The following is a 20,215-nucleotide window of genomic DNA, read 5'->3' as shown; positions in this document are numbered from 1 at the left end:
TGGCTAGAGGGGAGACAGACATTAATATACATAAATAAATAAATTACAGGTCTATACGTATGTGCTGTGAAGGTGGGAGAGAGGACGAATGAAGATAGGAAGTCAAGGTGATGCAAAAGGGAGCGGGAGAAGGGGAGAGGAGGGTTTAATCAGGGAAGGCTTCTTGGAGGAGCTGTGCCTTCAAGAAGGCTTTGAAGTGCCAGAGAGCAATTGTCTTTCTCATATGAGGAGGGAGGGAGTTCCAGGCCAGAGGTGGGATCTGGGTGAGAAGTCAACAGCGAGATAGACGAGATCAAGGTACAGTGAGAAGCTTGGCATTAGAGGAAAGAAGTATTGTAGTAGGAGAGTAGAGGTGGAGGTAGGAGGAGGCGAGGTGATTGAGTGATTTAAAGCCGATGATGAAGAGTTTTTGTTAGAGGTGAAGATGGATGGGCAACATGGTCAGAACTCCCAGACCTATGCTCTTTCCACTAGGTCACACTGCTTCACAGATATTTGTAGGTCTATGGATAATCCTAATAATGGTAATAATAATGTTGGTATTTCTTAAGTGCTTACTATGTGCCAAGCACTTTTCTAAAGGCTGGGATAGATCCATGGTGATCAGGTTGTCCCACTTGGGGCTCACAGTCTTGATCCCCATTTTACAGATGAGGTAACTGAGGCCCAGAGAAGTTAAGTGAGTGGCCCAACGTCACTCTTGGGAGTCTACCTCAGGATTTCGCCCTCCCCCTTCCCCTCTCCCCAGCACTGTGCTCATTTGTATATATTTTTTATTACCCTATTTATTTTGTTAATGAGGTGTTCATCCCCTTGAATCTATTTATCGTGATTATGTTGTCTTGTTTTTGCCCATCTGTCTCCCCCGACTAGACTGTGAGCCCATCATTGGGCAGGGATGGTCTCTATCTGTTGTCCAGTTGTCCATTCCAAGCGCTTAGTACAGTGCTCTGCACATAGCAAGCGCTCAATAAATACTATTGAATGAATTAATTAATTAATTTAATTTCCAGACTGTTCTCTATGCCACTGAGAGCTATTCGTACGATTCAACCTGGGTAGAACTAAGGCTTCCACAATGGATTATCAGATTTTGAACGACGAAACACAATCAGGTGAATACCTTTAAGGCGACCCCATAACGGAGCATTTTCTGGGGCCTCCAGCTCTGGCGTCGACATAGTTCACATGAGAAGTTGTAGGACCTTCCCATCAGGCCAAAGCTCCGGGGAAGAGGGAGACATAACGTTTCCCCCCGAGCTGCCCTCTGGCATGGGCCAGGGGGCACGGAGCCTGTCTGTGCACGTATGTGGATTGTGAGTGGGGAGTGGTCCACATGCCTTGGGATGAGATCTCTATCCCAGAGCTGGCCCCCGCAGCAGAGTCAGAAGAGACGGAGTTTTCCAGGGACATGTGTGGCTTGTCGGGGTGGTCCAGGGACCCCGTACCCTGCTATGAGATCTCTTCAAAACTGATCCCTGCAAGCTGGGATGGAGATCCATCAGGTGGGACAGAGCCACTTGGGTTTTATGACCGCGACTGTGGACTGGCATAGGGGTACTAGCACTCTTGAGGAGGTGGGAGAGCAAGGGGTCTCTGAATCACCACCGTGGGCTTGTGGAGGGCTATTGGCTGCTTTCAGGGCTGTGGGAGGGGGAAAACGGGAAAGGGAATTTGTCGGGTTGTTATATTTTACTCTCCCAATCGCTTAGTAGAGTGTTCTGCATACAGTAAGTGCTCGATAAATACAATTGACTGCCCAAAGAGCTGCGGTCAGTACTGTTCGGCACTCGTGCTATGAACAGGGTCTCCGATTGCGTCACGTGACTGGGTGAAGATTGTCAGTCTGTGGTTCAGCCCCTTTGCCTCAGCACAGGAAGGACTGATAGGCCACCCAAGCAACCGAGAAGCTGCACAGTCGAATGGTTAGAGCACAGGCCAAAGAGTCAGGAGTATGTGGGTCCTGATCCTGGGCCTGCCACTTGACTTCTTATTTGGAGAAACACCATGGCTTAGTGGAAAGAGCATGGGCTTGGGAATCAGAGGAGGTGAGTTCGAATGCGGACTCCACCACTTGTCTGCTGGGTGACCTAGGGCAAGCCACTTAACTTCTCTGTGCTTCAGGTACCTCATCTGTAAAATGGGGATTAGGACAGTGAGCCCTATATGGGACATCTTGATTACCTTGTTATCTACCCCAGTACTTAGAACAGTGCATGGCACATAGTAAGTGCTTAAAAAATACAATTATTATTATTATTGTAATTTGTCCTTGTAGTCTTCTCCAGAGCTTAATACAGTGTTGTATATAAGGTAAGCACTCCCTAGATGCAATAAATACATACATAAACCATATTCTTTACCAAGTTTTTATCGATAAGTTTATGAAAGAACCAGTAATAGTCTGTAAATACAACCACCATAAAAAAAAATACACACACTCACACAGAGATCTGGGACAAGTTATTTAGATGAAAAGAAATGATCCATATATAGTTTAGATTCCAAAAGATAATTTGGATTAGTTTTGGACACAAGCAAATACATACTCAATAAACCTACCAAAACGCAGCAGAATAAAGAGGAATATTATCGCTTAAATAAATAATCCATGAGTCTGATTTTATGTAAAAGACTTTTTTTTGACAGATTTTCTTTTAGGAACACTTTGGCAGAGAATTCCCACTGAGTTATAGAAGTTGGAAATTGGGCACTGGATGATCAATATTTTGTTTTTCTTTCTAAGTATAGGGTTTCCAGAACTGGCTGATATCAAATTAATTGAGTAAGAAAGATTATATTAGCACTATAGATTGGCTTTATTATAACTGATTTAGTTGAAAATATTTTGTAAAGTAACTGTTCTGCAAACTGAGTGCTCAATTTATTGAATTTGTTTTGCAACATATAAATTTGAAACTTCCTAAACTGAAATTAAGCTTTTAACTAAACTAGAAATTGTTTATGTAAGCTTTACGGTAGCATTACACTAAAGTGAGGAAGGAGTTATTTTTAAGAGAGAAAATTAGTGAGCATAAATAGAACTAATCAATAAACTATTTAATACCCTTTTATTTACAAATTAAGAGTTCATGTTGGCAATTTGTTCAGCAGAGGAGAATTATGAACAAAAAAATCAATATTTCAGAAGTGCAGATGAAAGGTTTCTGAGAGAAAACATGGCTGCTCCCAACCAATGCACAAATGAGATTAAATTTCATTCATCTTTCCTAAATTCCCAGGGCTCAGAGCTCAATAGTAGTTCTGCACTTTGAGCACGGAGCAGTTAATGTGCCCAGATTCTCCCCAGGTGTACTCTCGGATCAGGCTAACCACGCCAAAGGGGACAGAACTACCGAGAGAGTGGAATAACCATTCAGAAAGTGTGATTTTTATATGAAATGCTGTTTGGAAGACAAAAGAACCACGGCGGCTAACCCTATTCCCTGGAAAACTCCTTCAATACTTTCTCATCTCCTCAATCAGCATTTGGGTGCCACTCATGTGGTGTTCTCAGAAGCTCTGGGCCTGGGGGCAGTAGACAATCAGTCAATCGATCAATTGTATTCATCAAGCACTTATTGGGAGCAGAACGTTGTACTGAGAGTATAGTATAACATAATATAGAGTATAATGAAATAGAGGTGGTGGACACTATCTCCTCCCAAAAGGAGCTCAAGGACCTGAAGGGGAGACAGTTATTAAAAGAAATTACTGGTGGATTTTATGCCAGAGTATAAGGCTACATACATGAGTGCTGTGGGACTGAGAATGGGGCGAAAATCAAAGTGATTAAGGGTCAAATATCCAAGGACGTAGATGATGCAGAAGGGAGGGCAAATCGGAGAGATGAGGGCTCAGGGAAGACCTCTTGGAGGAGACTTGACTTTAATAGATTTTTGAAGATGGAGAGAGTGGTGTTTGTAAACCGACTCTACTCTCCGCTCCTGGCCCCCAGATCTAACCACCTCATCTCCCCCTCCGACACTGAGAGGCGTCCTTGTAACATGGCCGTGAAGTACTCGTGGTTTCTTGAGCTGGTGGAGCGGTCGCCTGTCCTGCAGGACCACAGCCCTATCAATGGCACGGAGCTTAGAACGGTGTTTGGCACATAGTAAGGGCCTAACAAATGCCATCCTTATTATATGCAGACAGACAGAGAAGCAGCATGGCCCAGTCACAAAAGCCTGTCTGCTGCATGACCCTGGGCAAGTCGCTTCAGGTCTCTGTTCCTCAGTTACCTCATCTGTAAAGTGGGGATCGAGACAGCGAGCCCCACGTGGGACAGGGCCTGCATCCAACCTGATTACATTCTATCTACCCAAGTGGTTAGAACAGTGCCTGGGACATAGTAAGTGCTTAATCAAGACCATTATTCTTAGGAAGGAGGAGGAAGTCTCAGGTCCGAATATAGGAGGATGTGAGCAAGGGGTCAGTAGGGAGACAGAGAGGTCCGAGGTACAGAGGGCTCATTGGCATCAGAGGAGTGAAGTGTGCAGGCTGGGTTGTCGGAGGAGGAAGGGCAGAGCAGATCGTGTTATCTGGCTCCTTTCGACTGGAAGCCACCACTTACTTCGAGTTCCAAGTTTCGAGTGGGACTTTGCTTAATAACAGTAGGCATTGAGATTCACTCGTTCATTCACACAACTGTATTGACAGCCTAGTGATTACAGAGCACAAGTCCCAGTCATCCCAGCAAATCAGGGTGAGAGACCCTGGATATTTTTTGCAGTGGACAAAGTCATTTCCAGGCAGCGGACCTCCACATTCAGTTGCATTGCTCCATATGACGCAACCTACTACCGTCAAGCAGACCAATGATGGAACAGGTCCAGTTCCACCAAACCTTGAAGCCAACTGGCCTTGAACTAAGAAGATATCCCCTCCCTCAAGACTCTACCAAAAGCCTGTCTGGAGATATCCTTTTGAAGATTCTCCTGCATGAAGGGGAAAGGAGATCTTGAAGCAGCCGTTTACAAAGTAATAAATCAGGCCTGACCCTATATATGGATAATAAAACCGTCAACCCAACTAGCAGGGACCTGGGGACACAGGACCGAGGTAGGCATTAAAAGACAGTCAGCGACAGCAACAGATTTGGATTAAGTCACTAGTAGTGGAGTCAAATGGAAATTGGAATTGGGTGGGGAAAAAGCTCAGTTGAGGGTGAATCAAATCCGACAAATTCAAGTTCAACAGGAAATCTTTGAAACGGAGTCAAGTGAAAGTGTGCAAAGCAAATGCAAATATAAATAAAGCACCTCGAAGCAAACTGAGAGCCAGGGAAAGTACAAAGCAAACACACAATGATTGCAATAGGTTTACAAATACAGAAACCGTGAGATAAATGATTCTGCTGAAGGAGAGATTTTTATCGATAGGAGTGCCAGTCAGAGAACATGGTCAGTGAAACGAAGCAAGGAGGACATTACAAGCTGGTATAAGTTATGGTATTTTTATAACTGCGTGAATGATAAGTGTGAGAGTGACCTGACAGTTTATGGGGAAACAGGGCTTCCTAAGCCTGTCGTTTTCTAGGTGGGCTTGCACTCTTCAAAACATTACTCAGGATGGGGATTTATAATGACAAACCAGAGCAGATCTCCTCTCAAGAGAAGAGTGATTGCCCCTGAGAGAACATTTTTTTTTCTCCAAGGTCACCAACTATTTCCCTGACATTAGCTAAGGAGAGGGCAGTTTATCTTCATTCGCTACGGGCCAAATGAAAAGAATGAGCAACTTACAATATTTGGAATTACCTCGAAGGCCAGAAGATCACAACCTAATCCCAAATTATGAAACTTTCCTTTAGCTGAGGTCTTCAACTATACCCACCTCGCTGCTGATGTCATGCCATACGCTACTTGAGGCTAAGAAAATTGAAAATAGCTAGGTGGATTTATAGCCTGTGCAGTTCAACTTCTGAAGTGGATTTTGGAAAGCAATTTTGGAGGGACTGTGAAAATTCGATTTATAGTATTTATTGAGCACATACTGTATGCAGAACGCTGTATGAAATACTTGGGAGAATATAATAGAATTTGTAGAAATCATCCCTGCCCTCCAGGATTTTTTTATGTCATTTGTTAAGCACATAGAATGTGGCAGGCACTGTACTGAACACTGGGGTAGATACAAGTTAATCAGGTTGGATCCAGTCCATATCCCTCCTGGGCTCGCAGTCTTAATCCCCAATTTACAGATGAGGTAACTGAGGCACAGAGAAGTTAATTGACTTTCCCAAAGTCACACAGCAGACTCGAGGTACAGCCAGGATTAGAACCTTCTGACTCCACTAGATTCCACTGATGGATTGATGGATTGAATTCCCAGATAGGGAATCTCAATAGCCAAGACGTTGGAACTCAGGATTGGTCATTTTTCCTGATCCCCGTCCAAAATCTGCAGCTTCAGGTCAAAGCTTAAAGTTTAAACTTTCAAGTTCTTGGCTTATTACTTTTCAAATCTGACCCTGGGGTAAAAATGAATTTTAAATTCAAGGTTGTGAAAAAGAGGTAAGTACCCCCAAAAAGGCACTTCATCAGTGTAGAAAACACATACCTGTCATCAAGGAAGCCTAAACAAGCCTGTACATTTGGACAAGTGTAATTGCCCAGAAAATCCTCAAACAGGGTCATAGAAATTACCATTTTCAAAGCATCTCTCTGCAGAAAGTCTCAAAATATTTCCAAAACATTAATTCTGTAATCCTTCCAATATGGTTAAATACTGAAAAATGTCCCCCATTTTGCAGATAGAGAAGTTGAGGTTTAGACTGAAGAAGGATGGTGCCCCAAATGTCTCTGGACTTACATATCATCAAAATCTCCTGGCTCCCAGCTCACTGCTTCACGTTCTTCCAAAGGATAAGTAATGACTAAAGAGAAGTAACGTAATTTGGATAACACATTGCAGGATTTCTAGGGAAAAGGCAAAAGTCACTTGCGGTTTTCTCTATTCCCACCTTTTTATAAGCGATCCAGTCAAACACCCGGTCGATGTCCGTCGCCTGTAGAACTTCCTGTGATACTGGATGTGAACTGGCCAAACCGTCGAGTACCATCACTTCATGTAAGACTTCTGTCAGAAATCTCTGCTTTTCCTGCAAAACAGCACAGGGAGTATTATCACGGGTGACTCGGAGACACGGCTATATCTTTATAAAAGTGTGAAAATGATGATGTGTGTCGATTAAGAACAATAACTCTTCCCATCCTTACAAAGGAGGAGTCAATTCCAAGCAAGACTGTCGGGAAGGCAAATTCATGGACAGTTTCACCGAAAAGAAAATGGCAGTTCAAGACACAGCATCAAAGTGGCTGATAGGCTCGAATCTTTTCTGAATAAGGGTGAATAGAGGAAGCTAATGCAAGTAAATTGGAACACGGGGCAACTCCGGTTATAATGAATGACTAACAAAATGTTTTCAATGTATTGCGGTGTATAAACTGTTGTGTTTCCATTCCAGAACTGTTGTATTCCATTCTAAGATTCCATTTGGTGAATCTGTTATTAAACTTTGGCTGCAGTGCCAAGGAAATCCATGACCATAAATTCTGAATGATTATCGAAAGAGGTGTGCGTGAATCTTTATTCTGTGGTATACTTTCATGGAACCATAACAATCTATGCTTTTTAATTGCCCATATTTTAACAGCTGTGATTATGTGAATGTGCTTCCCATGCCCAGTTTAAATCCAACACATTCTACCAATATTTAGAAGGAAAAAATCACGATGCCCTCTTAGTGCTATGACGAGTCAGGAATGACAAACGGTCAACTTTCTGAGGATTTCCCCTTCATGCACCACGGGCCTTAATCTGTATTCATCCCTCAACCTAAACACCTTTTTCATGACTGAGTGAGGGCAGCAGGAGAATTGGACCTGATGGCTTAAGTTTTTAACAACCAAATTGTTACTTGCTTTCTTAGACTCTTTGAGAAGCAGTCAGAAGTGTCAAACCACAGGCTGAAATAGCCAGTTATACCTTCAAATCGGGACTTTCAGAAGCAAGACAAATTGCACAGAAGGAAGTGTGGGTAATAGTTATTTTTAATCATACATATGAACCGATCACATACGAATTTTCAAACCGTTCATTTAAAATATCTGAGTCAGCAGGGAGACTTCTATTAAATGCCTGCCTAATGCATTAACTTGCCCTACAAACACCTTTTTAAATGAAGCATCAATTAGAGAGGATTTTCCAGATGGAGAATTAATTGGCATGAAAATCTATGGGATATAGGGCTAATGTTTCTACTTCATAAGTTTTCATCTGATGATTCAATTCCAAAGATATTCATAACAGTGACTTCAAATGATCTGTTATTGAAGACATTTTAATGTTTATGTATGATAAAATAATAATCTAAAACAAATTATTCCAGAGCTCATCGATAGACTATCAGTTGATAGAACTATCTCCTTGATAAGCATTTTTGAAAATGTGCAACTGATCACAGCAATACAACCCAAGCTGAATTGTGGGTGGGGAACATTTGTGTTGCAAAAATATTTATAAGACTAGAAAAGTTGAAAGCTGTTCCACGAATAAATAAAACCAACTGAAGCTTCAGCACAAAGCAATGATGCCTATTTTACAGCCAGCAGAGTTAAACCTTCAGCAAAAAGTGGCATTTTTTACCACTGGGGAGACTTTTCCAGGGGTCTTTCTCCCCTGCTGTTAGATATAGTTTGCCTATTCCCCTCCCATCTACCCTCACCCCAGAACCTTTCTGCAAGCAGCAGATTCTCATGGAGAATGATTTGTTCTGGGGTCCGTTCTCCTTTAATACAGGATTGTTTTCTAGGAGAACCCTGCCTTAAGGAAAACTTGCATCAGTGTGCATATGCTTTAACCGATGCTCTGGGTATGCACTCCACCATTTCTTCCAACGTAATATTCTATCTAAACAGATGCTCATTTTCAGAAGACCTGCTGTCAAATTTCTCTCTAAAAACAGGTAGCGAAATCACACCCTGAGAAGAGAACTGACTGAATTTGAAAAATTTATTCATTCCATAGTATTTAATGAACGCTTACTATGTGCAGAGCACTGTACTAAGTGCTTGGAAGGTACAATTCAGCAACAGATAGAGACAATCCCTGCCCAATGTCGGGCTTACAGTCTGATGGAGCGCATATGCTAAACGATTCGGTGGGGGGGAGAAATTCTGTGGGAGATCAACCCTACTGAGAATACCTAACTAAGCCCTCATCTTCTCTGTTCCCTCTCCCCTCTTTGTCCCCTATGCCCTTGGAGCCGTACCTTTTAAGTGCCTCGATATTCACCCACCTTTAGCCCCAACGGCGTTTATATACGTACCTGTAATTTACTTATTTATATTCATGTCCAGTACCCCGACTCTAGACTGTCAGCTTCTTGTTCATTCATGCATTCATTCGATGGCATTTATTGAGCGCTTACTGTGTGCAGAGCCCTGGACTAAAACAGGGGAAGGTACAATACAATAATAATGGTGACATTCTCCGCCCACAACGAGTTCACAGTCTACAGTCGCGGAGAGAGTCATCCATACAAGTAAATAAAATTACAGATAAGTACACAGGTGCTTTGGGGCTAGTAGAGGAGAAGAGCAAAGGGAGCAAGTCGGGGCTGTGTGGTTTAGTGGAAAGAGCCCGGGCTTGGGGGTCACAGGTCATGGGTTCTAATCCCGCTCTGCCACTTGTCAGCTGTGTGACTTGGGGCAAGTCACTTAACTGCTCTGTGCCCCAGTTCCCTCATCTGTAAAATGGGGATTAAGACTGTGAGCCCCACGTGGGACAGCCTGATTACCTTGTAACTACCCCAGCGCTTAGAACAGTGCTTGGCACATAGTAAGGGCTTCACAAATACCGTCGTTATTATTACCACTCTTCTGGACTGTACTCTACCAAGTAATCTCTACAAGCAAGAGCTCAATAAATGCCACTGACTGTTAAAGAAAGGAGGCTTTGAACTAGTTAAAGTGAGAAACTGCCTGGGTTTGACACATCTGAAAACAGTTGCTGGAATGGAATGAGCTAACGATAATAATAATAATAACACTTAAGTGCTTATTATATGCCAAGGACTGTACTAAGCGCTGGGATGGATCCAAGCAAATCAGGTTGGACACAGTCCCTGTCCCACATGGGGCTCACAGCCAATATGTTCAATATTCATGTTTATATGCATAGAATGTATACGATAATGTATATGTTTAATGTTCAGTGTAAGTCCCATGTAAGAGTAAAATAAGAAATTATTAATGCCCAAGTGACAATGATTAAGGAATTTTTCCATACAGAATAATGGACTAGCCTCTGTTCTGAGGCTTCAGGACCTAGAATTTACACGAAGGAGTTGGTTCACAGTGGACTTGGTCTGTACAGCTCCAGTGACATTTCATCTCAGTTATTTGTGTTCTCAGGGGTCATGGAGCATGGAGGCAGGGGGGCAGCACACTGTGATGTATGTGTAGAGAAGGAGGGGAGAGCAGGTAGAATAGTGTAAAGAAGAGGAGGGAGCTGGCAGAGCCAGAGGATTAAGATCTGACTGGCCAGGGGAGGGAGGAATGGCAGAGATGCCCAAGGAGTTGGTTGGGCAGAGGAGGTGGGGCTGGGGCAAAGATAGATATAGGAATAGGAACTCCGAAAGAGACAGGAAGATGGCCAGGAGCTGGGCAGTAAAACACACTCTTTTAGAATCACAATCAAGAAATGTCCAATGAGGCTCCTCATCAGTAGTCAGCGGCACCTTGGGCTAAGCATTAAAAAAATGTGGGAACTCAATCATCTATTACAATCTGCTTACGATGCTTAGTATATTTAATAGGATATGTGAAGAAAGCTAGGAAGAAAACTCACCCAAATTTATTTTTTTATTCTTCCCAGATAAAGTGCATTTTGGGGACTCTCACTAATGAAAAGCCCAAAAGATAGACATAGATCAGATACCTAAAGTAATTTCAGCAGAGAAATTCATCAGGTAAAATTCAGAACAGTAGGGATGAACATCAGCTATCATTAAGATAGCTCATTAGCTACTGCAAATCACTAAAAATTGATTTACTGGTTCATGAAAGCTGGAACATCCATTTATGGACGTTAGTGGTCACACCAAATGTTGCCCAAAATATTTTCTCTGATTAATTAAAGTTTGGAAAGCAATTTTCATTTATTCTGTAGGGATCAGCGGCTGGGGGAAAGAAAATCATTTTGATAGCCTTTGATCTATCACTGTAAATTACATGCAGATTGTAATCAGATTGGCAGATAAATTATGTTATACGTATTCTTCCCCACCTCACTGATAGCAAATGGTAGGCCATGTTTTGTGTGTTTAAAAAAACAACAAAAATGATCTCTTGAAAACAGGAAATGTCCAACTCTCTCCAGATTTCCCTTCTCTTTACATTTCTTTTAAAGCACAGTATTAGGTATCGTTACTGATTAATCTCTAGTTTGGAGTAAAAATAATATACCCGACCACAAATTCCAGAATTCTCCACAATGAGGCCTGTGGATGGAATAGAAGATATGGAATCTGGTGTCAGAATATGATTCCAAGCATCTGGGCAATCCTTCCACTCAACAGGCTGCAAGCATCACCGAAAGTCTTGCATCACACATATTGGACCTACTGCACGCTGATGACGAATTCTAGAATCACACACACAAGAGAAGCAGCATGGCCTAGTGGAAAGAGCACAGGCCTGGGAGTCAGAGGATTTAGGTTCTAATCCCAGTTTTGCTTCTTATCTGCTGTGTGACCTTGGACAGGTCACTGAACTTCTTTGGGCCTCAGTTACCTAATCAGTAAAATGAGGATTAAGACGGTGAACTCCTTGGGGGACGTGGACTGCGTCCCACATGATAATCACTGTACCTAGCACTGGGAGAGATACAAGATAGACTAATAGCATTTAAAAAATATATGCGAAGGTGATTATAAACCTCTTAGCAGAATCAACAAAGTGCTGTGAGTGATAGTAAATACGAAGAAGAAGAAAATTCTATCCCAATCAGCACTCACAAACAGTACTTGCAACCAAGAATCTAAATGAATGATAGAGATTTGGTTGCTCTCACCAAATTGTTAGTGGGGAAACCCATTTTCCAGTGATGCAAGTATAGACAAGGAAGTTTATACCAGCACCGGAAAGCTTACGTGTCAGTCAGAGACTCAGAATGTCACTGATTGCACCCCTGCGACTAGGAACGAAATCAACCTTTTCAGCACCCACTGATTTCACTATCAGTGGTGCAGTCACTCAATAAATACTATCGATGATGACAATAACGATGATGAGGTTGATGAGGTTGATGATAGATGTCTAACAGGTGCCACTGTTTAGACTGTAAGTGGTAAGTGTATTCACGACGTCTTTCATCTGGGAGGCAGAAATTGGTTGATTCCCGGCTGATGTTTAGCACATTCACTGAACAGGAGACGATCTTTACAATCTAACTTTCCAATACCAGGGGAATCTAATGACTCCTCCCTTACAATGAAAACTCCAGTTAAGATGTCGGCCAGATTCTGTAAACAATGTAATGAGCTTCTCCAGATACCCATGAAAATACTCTTTCTCCTCAATGTTATGGATAATGGTTGAAACATATGTGCTAACGACGGTAACAGAATAACTCTGGTTTAGAGGCAGGCATATAGTCAGTCCCTTATGCCTCTGGGCGGATTTGGAAGGCTACAGAGTTGGCTGGTGAGATTGCAAATCCACCAACTGAATGCCCTCCATCTGAAGGGGAAAAACGTCTCCAGGAAAAAAAAAAAAAGATGTTCCTGCGAACTTCTAAGTCTCTTCTTGCCCAGTATTGAGATGTCAAATCTGGACTCAGCCTGGAACCAGCCAGTTTGAGAACAATGTGTAGCACCCTTCTTTGTGAACAACTCTTATTTTCATCATCACAGTATTGTTACAGTGGTACGATGACTGTCTTTAGGTTAAAACATGATTATCATTTACATTCAAAAAGTCTAAATCTGTATTTTTTTTTCTATAGGTCCATAAAGACCTTGTGAACTTGTGGGTGAATCATTAGAGGCTTTCAGATAAGTTTCCATAGAGTTCCATCCTCTTCTGTGGTAGCAGAAGGAAGGAATATATCTCATAATTCACCAGGTGAGCTTTCTTTTTTTCATTTTTGTCCTCACCATCATGGCCCTCCCCCAGCATCATTTCCTTTCCAAAACCCACTTGGGAAGCCAAGAGGGAGATAAACTTGAGCTTTAGTTTTGTTATTATATAGGGGCTTGGGACACCTAAGTCTAGATTTGAAATAGCTAAAGCACATCTCCTAAAATTCATCTATGTGTGATTGTAGACTAGAAATTTTTGTCAAAAGAATAGCTCAATTTTTCCCAGAGCTAAATGGGTTAAGTTCTCTTTGCTGCAGATTTCAGAATACGTGAGCCAATACGGCCTTGTATCGATGTTAGCCCAAGATTCAGCTTGAATTTCCTGTCTTGGAAAATGTCAGTTCCCGCCAATTTATGGGTTTGTTTTGAGATTCTTGAGAAAATGCATGAGGAAAAATCCTTGACATCATCCACCCCTAGAGAGAGTCCTCTCAGGAGGTTTTATTTCAGAAAGGAAATCTCATTTATCTCATTGCTATGTTTTAAAATGTCCAAATACACCTACTAATTTAAAGCTTTAGGCGATGCAGAGGTTCTGGGGTGAAAGTATTCAGAAACTCTTCAGAATTGTGAAGATTTCCAGGTTGAAGTTTAAAGTGTTTCTACTTCAGTACAATTGTTATGGAGAATTGGGCTGGTCACAAATCTGGATCTGCTAGGCCCTACCAGGACAAGGAACGAAGATGAGGTCCTGATCCCCTGGAAAGTTCACCTCATCGCCTGGATACATCAGGATCATTTTTGTGAAAGGAACAGTGAGAGGGGAGGTGGGAGGACGGGAGAAGTCCCTAGACCGTAAGCTCATTGTGGGCAAGGAAAAGCGTCTACGAACTCTGTTGTTGGATAGTCTCCCAAGTGCGTAGGGCAGCGTCCTGAGCTCAGAAGGTGCTCAGTAAAATGATTGATTGATTGATTGACTGGTCGATACATCCAGACCTTTCTAAACATTAAAGGAAGGGTAGGGCTTACATACAGGTACCCTAGGTGACGATGTGGGCAGTTTTGGGGTGGGAGGGATAGCAGAAGTAGCTCATCCTGTCCCTCGGAGGCAGAAAGCGATCTGAGATGGAGGCAAGCAGACATTTCTATGCCTTGCCCTCTTGGCAACAGGGCATGGCCCCCAACCTGCCCGAGAATCCGTGTGGTTCTCACGGCCCTCACCAGGCATTAGAAAGGGTCAGAACTGTTCTCACCCTTGACCTGGCTCTCCTGGGGGCAAACCATCCATTTTCCTGGCTGTGACACCTCCCTCACCCTTCCCGAGGCCCACCCTACTCTGCTACAGCAAGCCTCGGTGGTGTGAGGGCAGCCAATCAAGATGGAGGGCAAGGAGGGGATGGCCCTCTCCCATGGATGCCTTGGGAAGGGGCAGGAGTAGTTCTCATCCTGGGTATCACCCTCCTAACTGGGGAAGTGGTTGGGCTGCAGGTTGAACAAGGAAGCACCGGGGCAGTGGGCAGATCATAGCCCAGTGAGATCTGGGAAAGAGATAGTTCACACCCCTTTGAGTGCTGGGCAGTGCAGGCCAGGGATGACGACTTAATCAGTGATAGTGAAGGAGGAGGAGGGTGATGGAGCGACCACACAGCAGGCAGGACACATTTTATTTCCTTGGGCACCTATGCTTACTGTGCTCCAAGCGCTAAACCAGGCTCTTGTGAGAGTCATAATGATGATGGAGTCCCCCATAGAAAGAGGATAGACGATTTTAGAAGTGTGGAAGACTTCAGGACCAAGAACCTGCTCAGAAGATCCTCTGACTCCCAGGTCAATGTGCTTTCCACTAGGCCAAACTGCTTCCCAACTTTGTCATCATTATCAATAACAATACCATGCTCCCGGTCCCCAGGGCCTGCAACCTTGATGTCAACCTCAACTCTTCACTGTTTTCAGCTTTCATATTCCATCTGCTTCCTGGCAGTTCTTCACCCGCAGAGATTTCCCTGATTTCCTCCTTCTCTTTCCTCTCCACCTTCAGGACTTGAGGACTGAGAACCTGCTCAGAAGAGTGGATTACGTGCCCTCTTACCTCCTGCTCCCTTCCCTCTCTTTCTCTCCCCTCTTAACTTTTCCCCCACTCCCTCTGCTTCCTTCTGCTCCTTCACATTTCCCTCTTGTCATCTTCCAACATTCCTCATTTTCCTGTCTCTCCCCAGCCTTTTTTCCCCATTTTCTCCTGTCAAACCCCTGTCCCCCAAGCGCCATCCCTCCAACCCGACACCTCCCATCCTCAGCTCTTAACTAAGGTCACCTCCATCTTCCCAATTAAAAATGGGCACACTTGCAGAAAACTATTCCTTCTGCTACTGCCCAACTTTTGTGTCTTCTACCGGTTCCGGTATTCCACAGTCCCTTGGCAGTTCTGAACTCAGCAGCGACAGCAGTAACGCAGGCAGGAATGGGCCTGGGGAGAGCCACCACCTCTGGGGAAATGGGAGTCCGGGAGCATTACCTCACAGGATTAGCGTTAAAACAGCAAAGAAATTACCTTCACATCCCCAACACCTTGGGCAAGACAGGCAGCCATAACTCAACTGTCCCGTGCTTTGCGTGTAGAATGAGGCAAGAAGAGTTGTCAATAAAGCTGTTCTTCGGGCAGCCACGGGGTTGAGGATTCCCATCATCTTCACCCGACTCCATGACTGAGCCAGAGTCTTCTCCTGACCCCAGAACCAAGTGACAGTGAGCTGCACCACAAATCCAAACTTGGTATTCCTTCCTAAACCCTTCCATAAACCCACGATTAATGATGACAGAATTGGTGAAACCCTAATAATGATAACAATGGTATTTCTTAAGCGCTTACTATCTGCCAAGCCCTCTTCTAAGCACTGGGGTGGATACAAGGTTGTCCCATGTGGGGCTCACAGTCTCAATCCCCATTTTACAGATGAGAGAACGAAGGCCCCAAGCTGTTAAGTGACTTGCCCAAAGTCACACAGCTGACAGGTGGTGGAGCGGGGATTCGAACCCACATCTCCTCAACCACAGTGCTTGGAACAAGGACTGTACTAAGCACTGGGGTAGGTAGAATCTTTGTCCCATATGGGGCTTACGTAGGGGGAAGTAGGAGTTAATCCCCATTTTATAGATGCTGAAGCAGAGGCAGGATGAACGTCAATGACTTAGCCGAGGTCACCCAGGAGGCAAGTGGAACAAATGAGATTGGAACTCAGCTCCTCTGATTTCCAGCTCAATGCACTTCCCACTAGGCCATACTGCTTCCCCAACTTTGTCATTATTATCGACAACAGTACCACTGAAGCAGCGTGGCTCAGTGGAAAGAGAGCGGGCTTGGGAGGCAGAGGTCGTGGGTTCTAATCCCGGCTCTGTCGTTTGTCAGCTGTGTGACTTTGGGCAAATCACTTTACTTCTCTGAGCCTCAATGACCTCATCTTTTAAAATGGGGATGAAGACTGTGAGCCCCACGTGGGACAACCTGATCACCTTGTATCCCCTTAGCGCTTAGAACAGTGCTTTACACATAGTAAGCATTTAACAAATGCCATTATTATTATTATTATTACCATGCTCCCGGTCCCCAAAGCCTGCAACCTTGATGTCAACCTCAACTCTTCACTGCTTTCAGCTCTAATATTCCATCTGCTTCCAAGCAGTTCTTCACCCCCAAAGATTTCCCAGGTTTCTTCCGTCCCTTTCCTCTCCGTCTGAGCAACCGTCACCGTGGTTCAAGCATTGGTCATGTTTCCCGGTTTCCTGGTTTCCCGGTCCCCAGACTATCCCTTCTCCTTCCATTCCCGGTGCTACCAACCGAATTATCTTCCTACAAACCACACATCTCTCCGTAAAAAGTCTCAAGATACCTCCACATCAAACAAAAACTCCTTACAGTAGAGGCTTTCTACCAGCTCTTTCCAAACCTGGTCCCCTCCTACATCACCTCCCTTCTTTCCTTCTCCATCCCAGCCCACAAACTCCGCTCCACTAGTGCTCACCTTCTCACTAGGCCTCCATCTTGACCGTGCCACTGCCGAGCCCTGGCCCACGTCCTGCCTCTCATCTGGAGCGCCTTCCCTCCTCAAATCCGCCAAACGATCAGTCTTCCCCACCTTCAAAGCCTACTGAAGGCCCACCTCCTCCAAGAGGCCTTCCCAGACTAAGCCCCGTTTTCGTCAGCTTCCCTTCCTTTCCGCATCACCTCGAATCACGCTCCATTTGCTCTTCCCCCTTCTGCCCCACAGCACTTACATATATATCTGTAATTCTATTTATTTATATCGATGCCTGTTTACTTGTACTGATGTCTATCTTCCCCACTCTAGACTGTGAGCCAGTGTGGGTAGGGATTGTCTCTATTAGAGAAGCAGCGCGGCTCAGTGGAGAGAGCCCGGGCTGGGGAGTCGGAGGTCATGGGTTCAAATCCCCGCTCTGCCACCTGTGAACTGTGTGATTGTGGGCGAGTCACTTCACTTCTCTGTGCCTCAGTTCCCTCATCTGTAAAATGGGGATTAAGACTGTGAGCCTCATGTGGGACAACCTCAACACCCTGTATCTACCCCAGCGCTTAAAATAGTGCTCTGCACATAATAAGTGCTTATCAAATACCAACATTATTATTATTTATTGCTTTATTGTACTTTCCATGTGTTTAGCACAGTTCTCTGCCCACTGTAAGCACTCAATAAGTAGTATTGCATGAATGAAAGAATGAAATATTGGCTCTCTTCACTCACTATCCCCTAGCGCACACTCTCTGCCTCTTCACTCACTATTCCCTAGCGCACACTCTTTTCTCCTCCCAGGTTTACCTTCTAACCATCCAGCTCCAACTTGCTTACCGCCAATCCTTGTTTACGCTGCTTCTCTGGACTGGAGCATCCCCTTTTTCAACTTTTTAAGCCTCAGCTCTCCCCATCTTCCATTTCCTAAAATTCCACCTCTTCTAGGAAGCTTTTCCAGAGTAATTCCCAACACGACCATGTCACATTAACCCAATAGCCACCCCTGGGTACTCAAGTATATATATGTATATTTTACATTCAGTGTACCTTCAATTCTTCATTCTGATGCTCAGGTTCTAATCCTGTTTCCAACACTGGTCTGCTATGTGACCTTGGGCAAGTCATTTAACTTCTCCATGCCTCAGTTTCCTTCCTCATCTCTAAAATGAGGACACAATACCTTTTCTCCCCCTTCAACTGTGAGCTTCATGGGGGGACGATAACCTGATTATCCTGTACCTACCTCAGCCTTTAGTCCAGTACTTGGCAGATAGTAAATGCTAAAAAAAAACCTTGTCATCACCATCATGTTTCAACCTGACATCTATTCTACTTTCTAACAGATATTTGTTCTTCCTACTCCTTCCAGTATTTATAACCATTTTGTGGGCTGGCCTCTGCCATTAGTTCGTAAGCTCTTCATGGCAGGAAACTGATCTTTTCTCTCTGTTATGCTTTTCCAAACCATCCATAGAGCGGTTGGTACCCAGTTAAAATTACCACTACTTTATTCACCCTTATTCAACCCAGATGATCACGGGATGAGGCTCTGGGATCACCCTGCTTTGGGCTGGTGAGAGCAACTTTGGAAAAGGCAAAAGAAGAAGAGATGTATAGCGGCCAAGATAAACAACCTGCTCCTTTTTTCTTTCTTTCTCTCACTCTTCCTCCTCTTTCCTCCTCCAATCCCCTTTTTCCCATATTTTCTCTCCCCTTTTACCCTTCATCCCTCCCTCGCTGTCTTTTCCCTTCCCTGTCTTCCCCTGTTCTCTCCCCATCTTTCCTCTTCTTTCTCCCTCTTCTTTCTTCCTTTCTTCTTTGCTCCTTGTCATTCGTATCCTTCATTGTTCAACTCATTCAGAAGTCATAGTATTGGAGGAAATTTTCTTCCAAAGGAAGAAAACTGGTTAAAATAAAGAAACTTGTAAAAGGCTACCCTTAGGAAGGGGAAGTATAAATAGTGGAGACACCTTTGGATCTGTGCTGAAAAATTCCTACGTTATCTGAAAGAGGGAATGTGCCGTGAAATCTCCAGGTTTACAGATGACACTAAGCATTTTCGGGTGATGAATCCCACGAAGATGGGAAAATATTGCCGGAAGACCTCCTAAAGCTGAGTGACTGGACCAAAAAGGAAAAAAAAAACCCAGCAGATGAACTGGTGACAGATAATGCAACTAAGGAAAAAAATCCAAATGACAACTACAGTATGCTGGGAGGTGAGTTATCTGTCATGATTCAGGAAAGAATCATTGTTGACTGTTCATTTAAATCACTGGTTCAGCGTGCGGTGACAGCTCAAAGGCCAACAGATGTGGGGCATAATCAGAAAGTGGATAGAAAAAAAAATAAAATGCAGAGTTCTGACTCAATAAAACCACAGTATCCTCACACCCAGATTACTCTAGGCCATCCATTAGATTGTAAACTCTTTTATTCTTGGTTTCCAAGTTCCTAGTATAGAACTCTAAGACCAAGGGAGGGACTAATAAATGTTGATGATTATGATAATGAATTCTAATCCCTCATTTTAGGAAAAGTGGAACAACACTATAGAAGTCTCATGAAGGACAACCAAAATAACCCAGGAGGTGGAGAAGTTTCTGTGTGAAAATAAAATGAAAAAAATTAGCCTTAAGACAAAAGTCAATATAAATATACATGCTCTATTATTATTATTATCATCATATTTGTTAAACACTTACTATATGTTTTCTAAGTGATGGGGAAGATACAAGTTAAGCGGGTTGAATATAGTCCCTGTCCCACACGGGGCTCCCAGTGTAAGTAAGAGGTAGTAGGATTTAATCCCCATTTCCCCATTTTACGGATGAGGAAACTAATGCACAGACAAGGTCAGTGACTTGTCCAAGGTCACACAGCAGGCAAGTGGCAAAGCTGGGATTAGAAGCCAGGTCCTCTGACTCCTAGGCCTGTCCTCTTTCCAGTAGGCCACTCTGCTTCTCAACTAGGCCATGCTGCTCCTCTTACATCATGGGCCTTCCTGGTGAAATTCACCTAATGAAAATGTGTGTAATATGTCTGGCTTGATGGATCACACGTGACCACACCCAATAAATCAATAATATGTCTCATTCATTCATTC

At 43.7% G+C, this 20,215-nt stretch overlaps 1 protein-coding gene across 1 annotated transcript in view; it reads right to left on the bottom strand.

Annotated features, from left to right (window-relative positions):
• TRHDE (thyrotropin releasing hormone degrading enzyme) overlaps nt 1-20,215 on the bottom strand; it is a 418,324-nt gene that overhangs the window by 181,485 nt on the left and 216,624 nt on the right. Inside the window, exon 10 of the mRNA XM_029079309.2 lies at nt 6,965-7,102. Coding sequence (XP_028935142.2) covers nt 6,965-7,102 — 138 coding nt within the window. The remainder of the gene's footprint in view (nt 1-6,964; nt 7,103-20,215) is intronic.

Source organism: Ornithorhynchus anatinus, chromosome 14 (genome assembly GCF_004115215.2).
Source record: "Ornithorhynchus anatinus isolate Pmale09 chromosome 14, mOrnAna1.pri.v4, whole genome shotgun sequence".
In the NCBI taxonomy this organism is placed as follows: domain Eukaryota; kingdom Metazoa; phylum Chordata; class Mammalia; order Monotremata; family Ornithorhynchidae; genus Ornithorhynchus; species Ornithorhynchus anatinus.
Note: the sequence above shows the minus strand (reverse complement) of the source record. Positions and strands in the feature narration are given on the sequence as shown.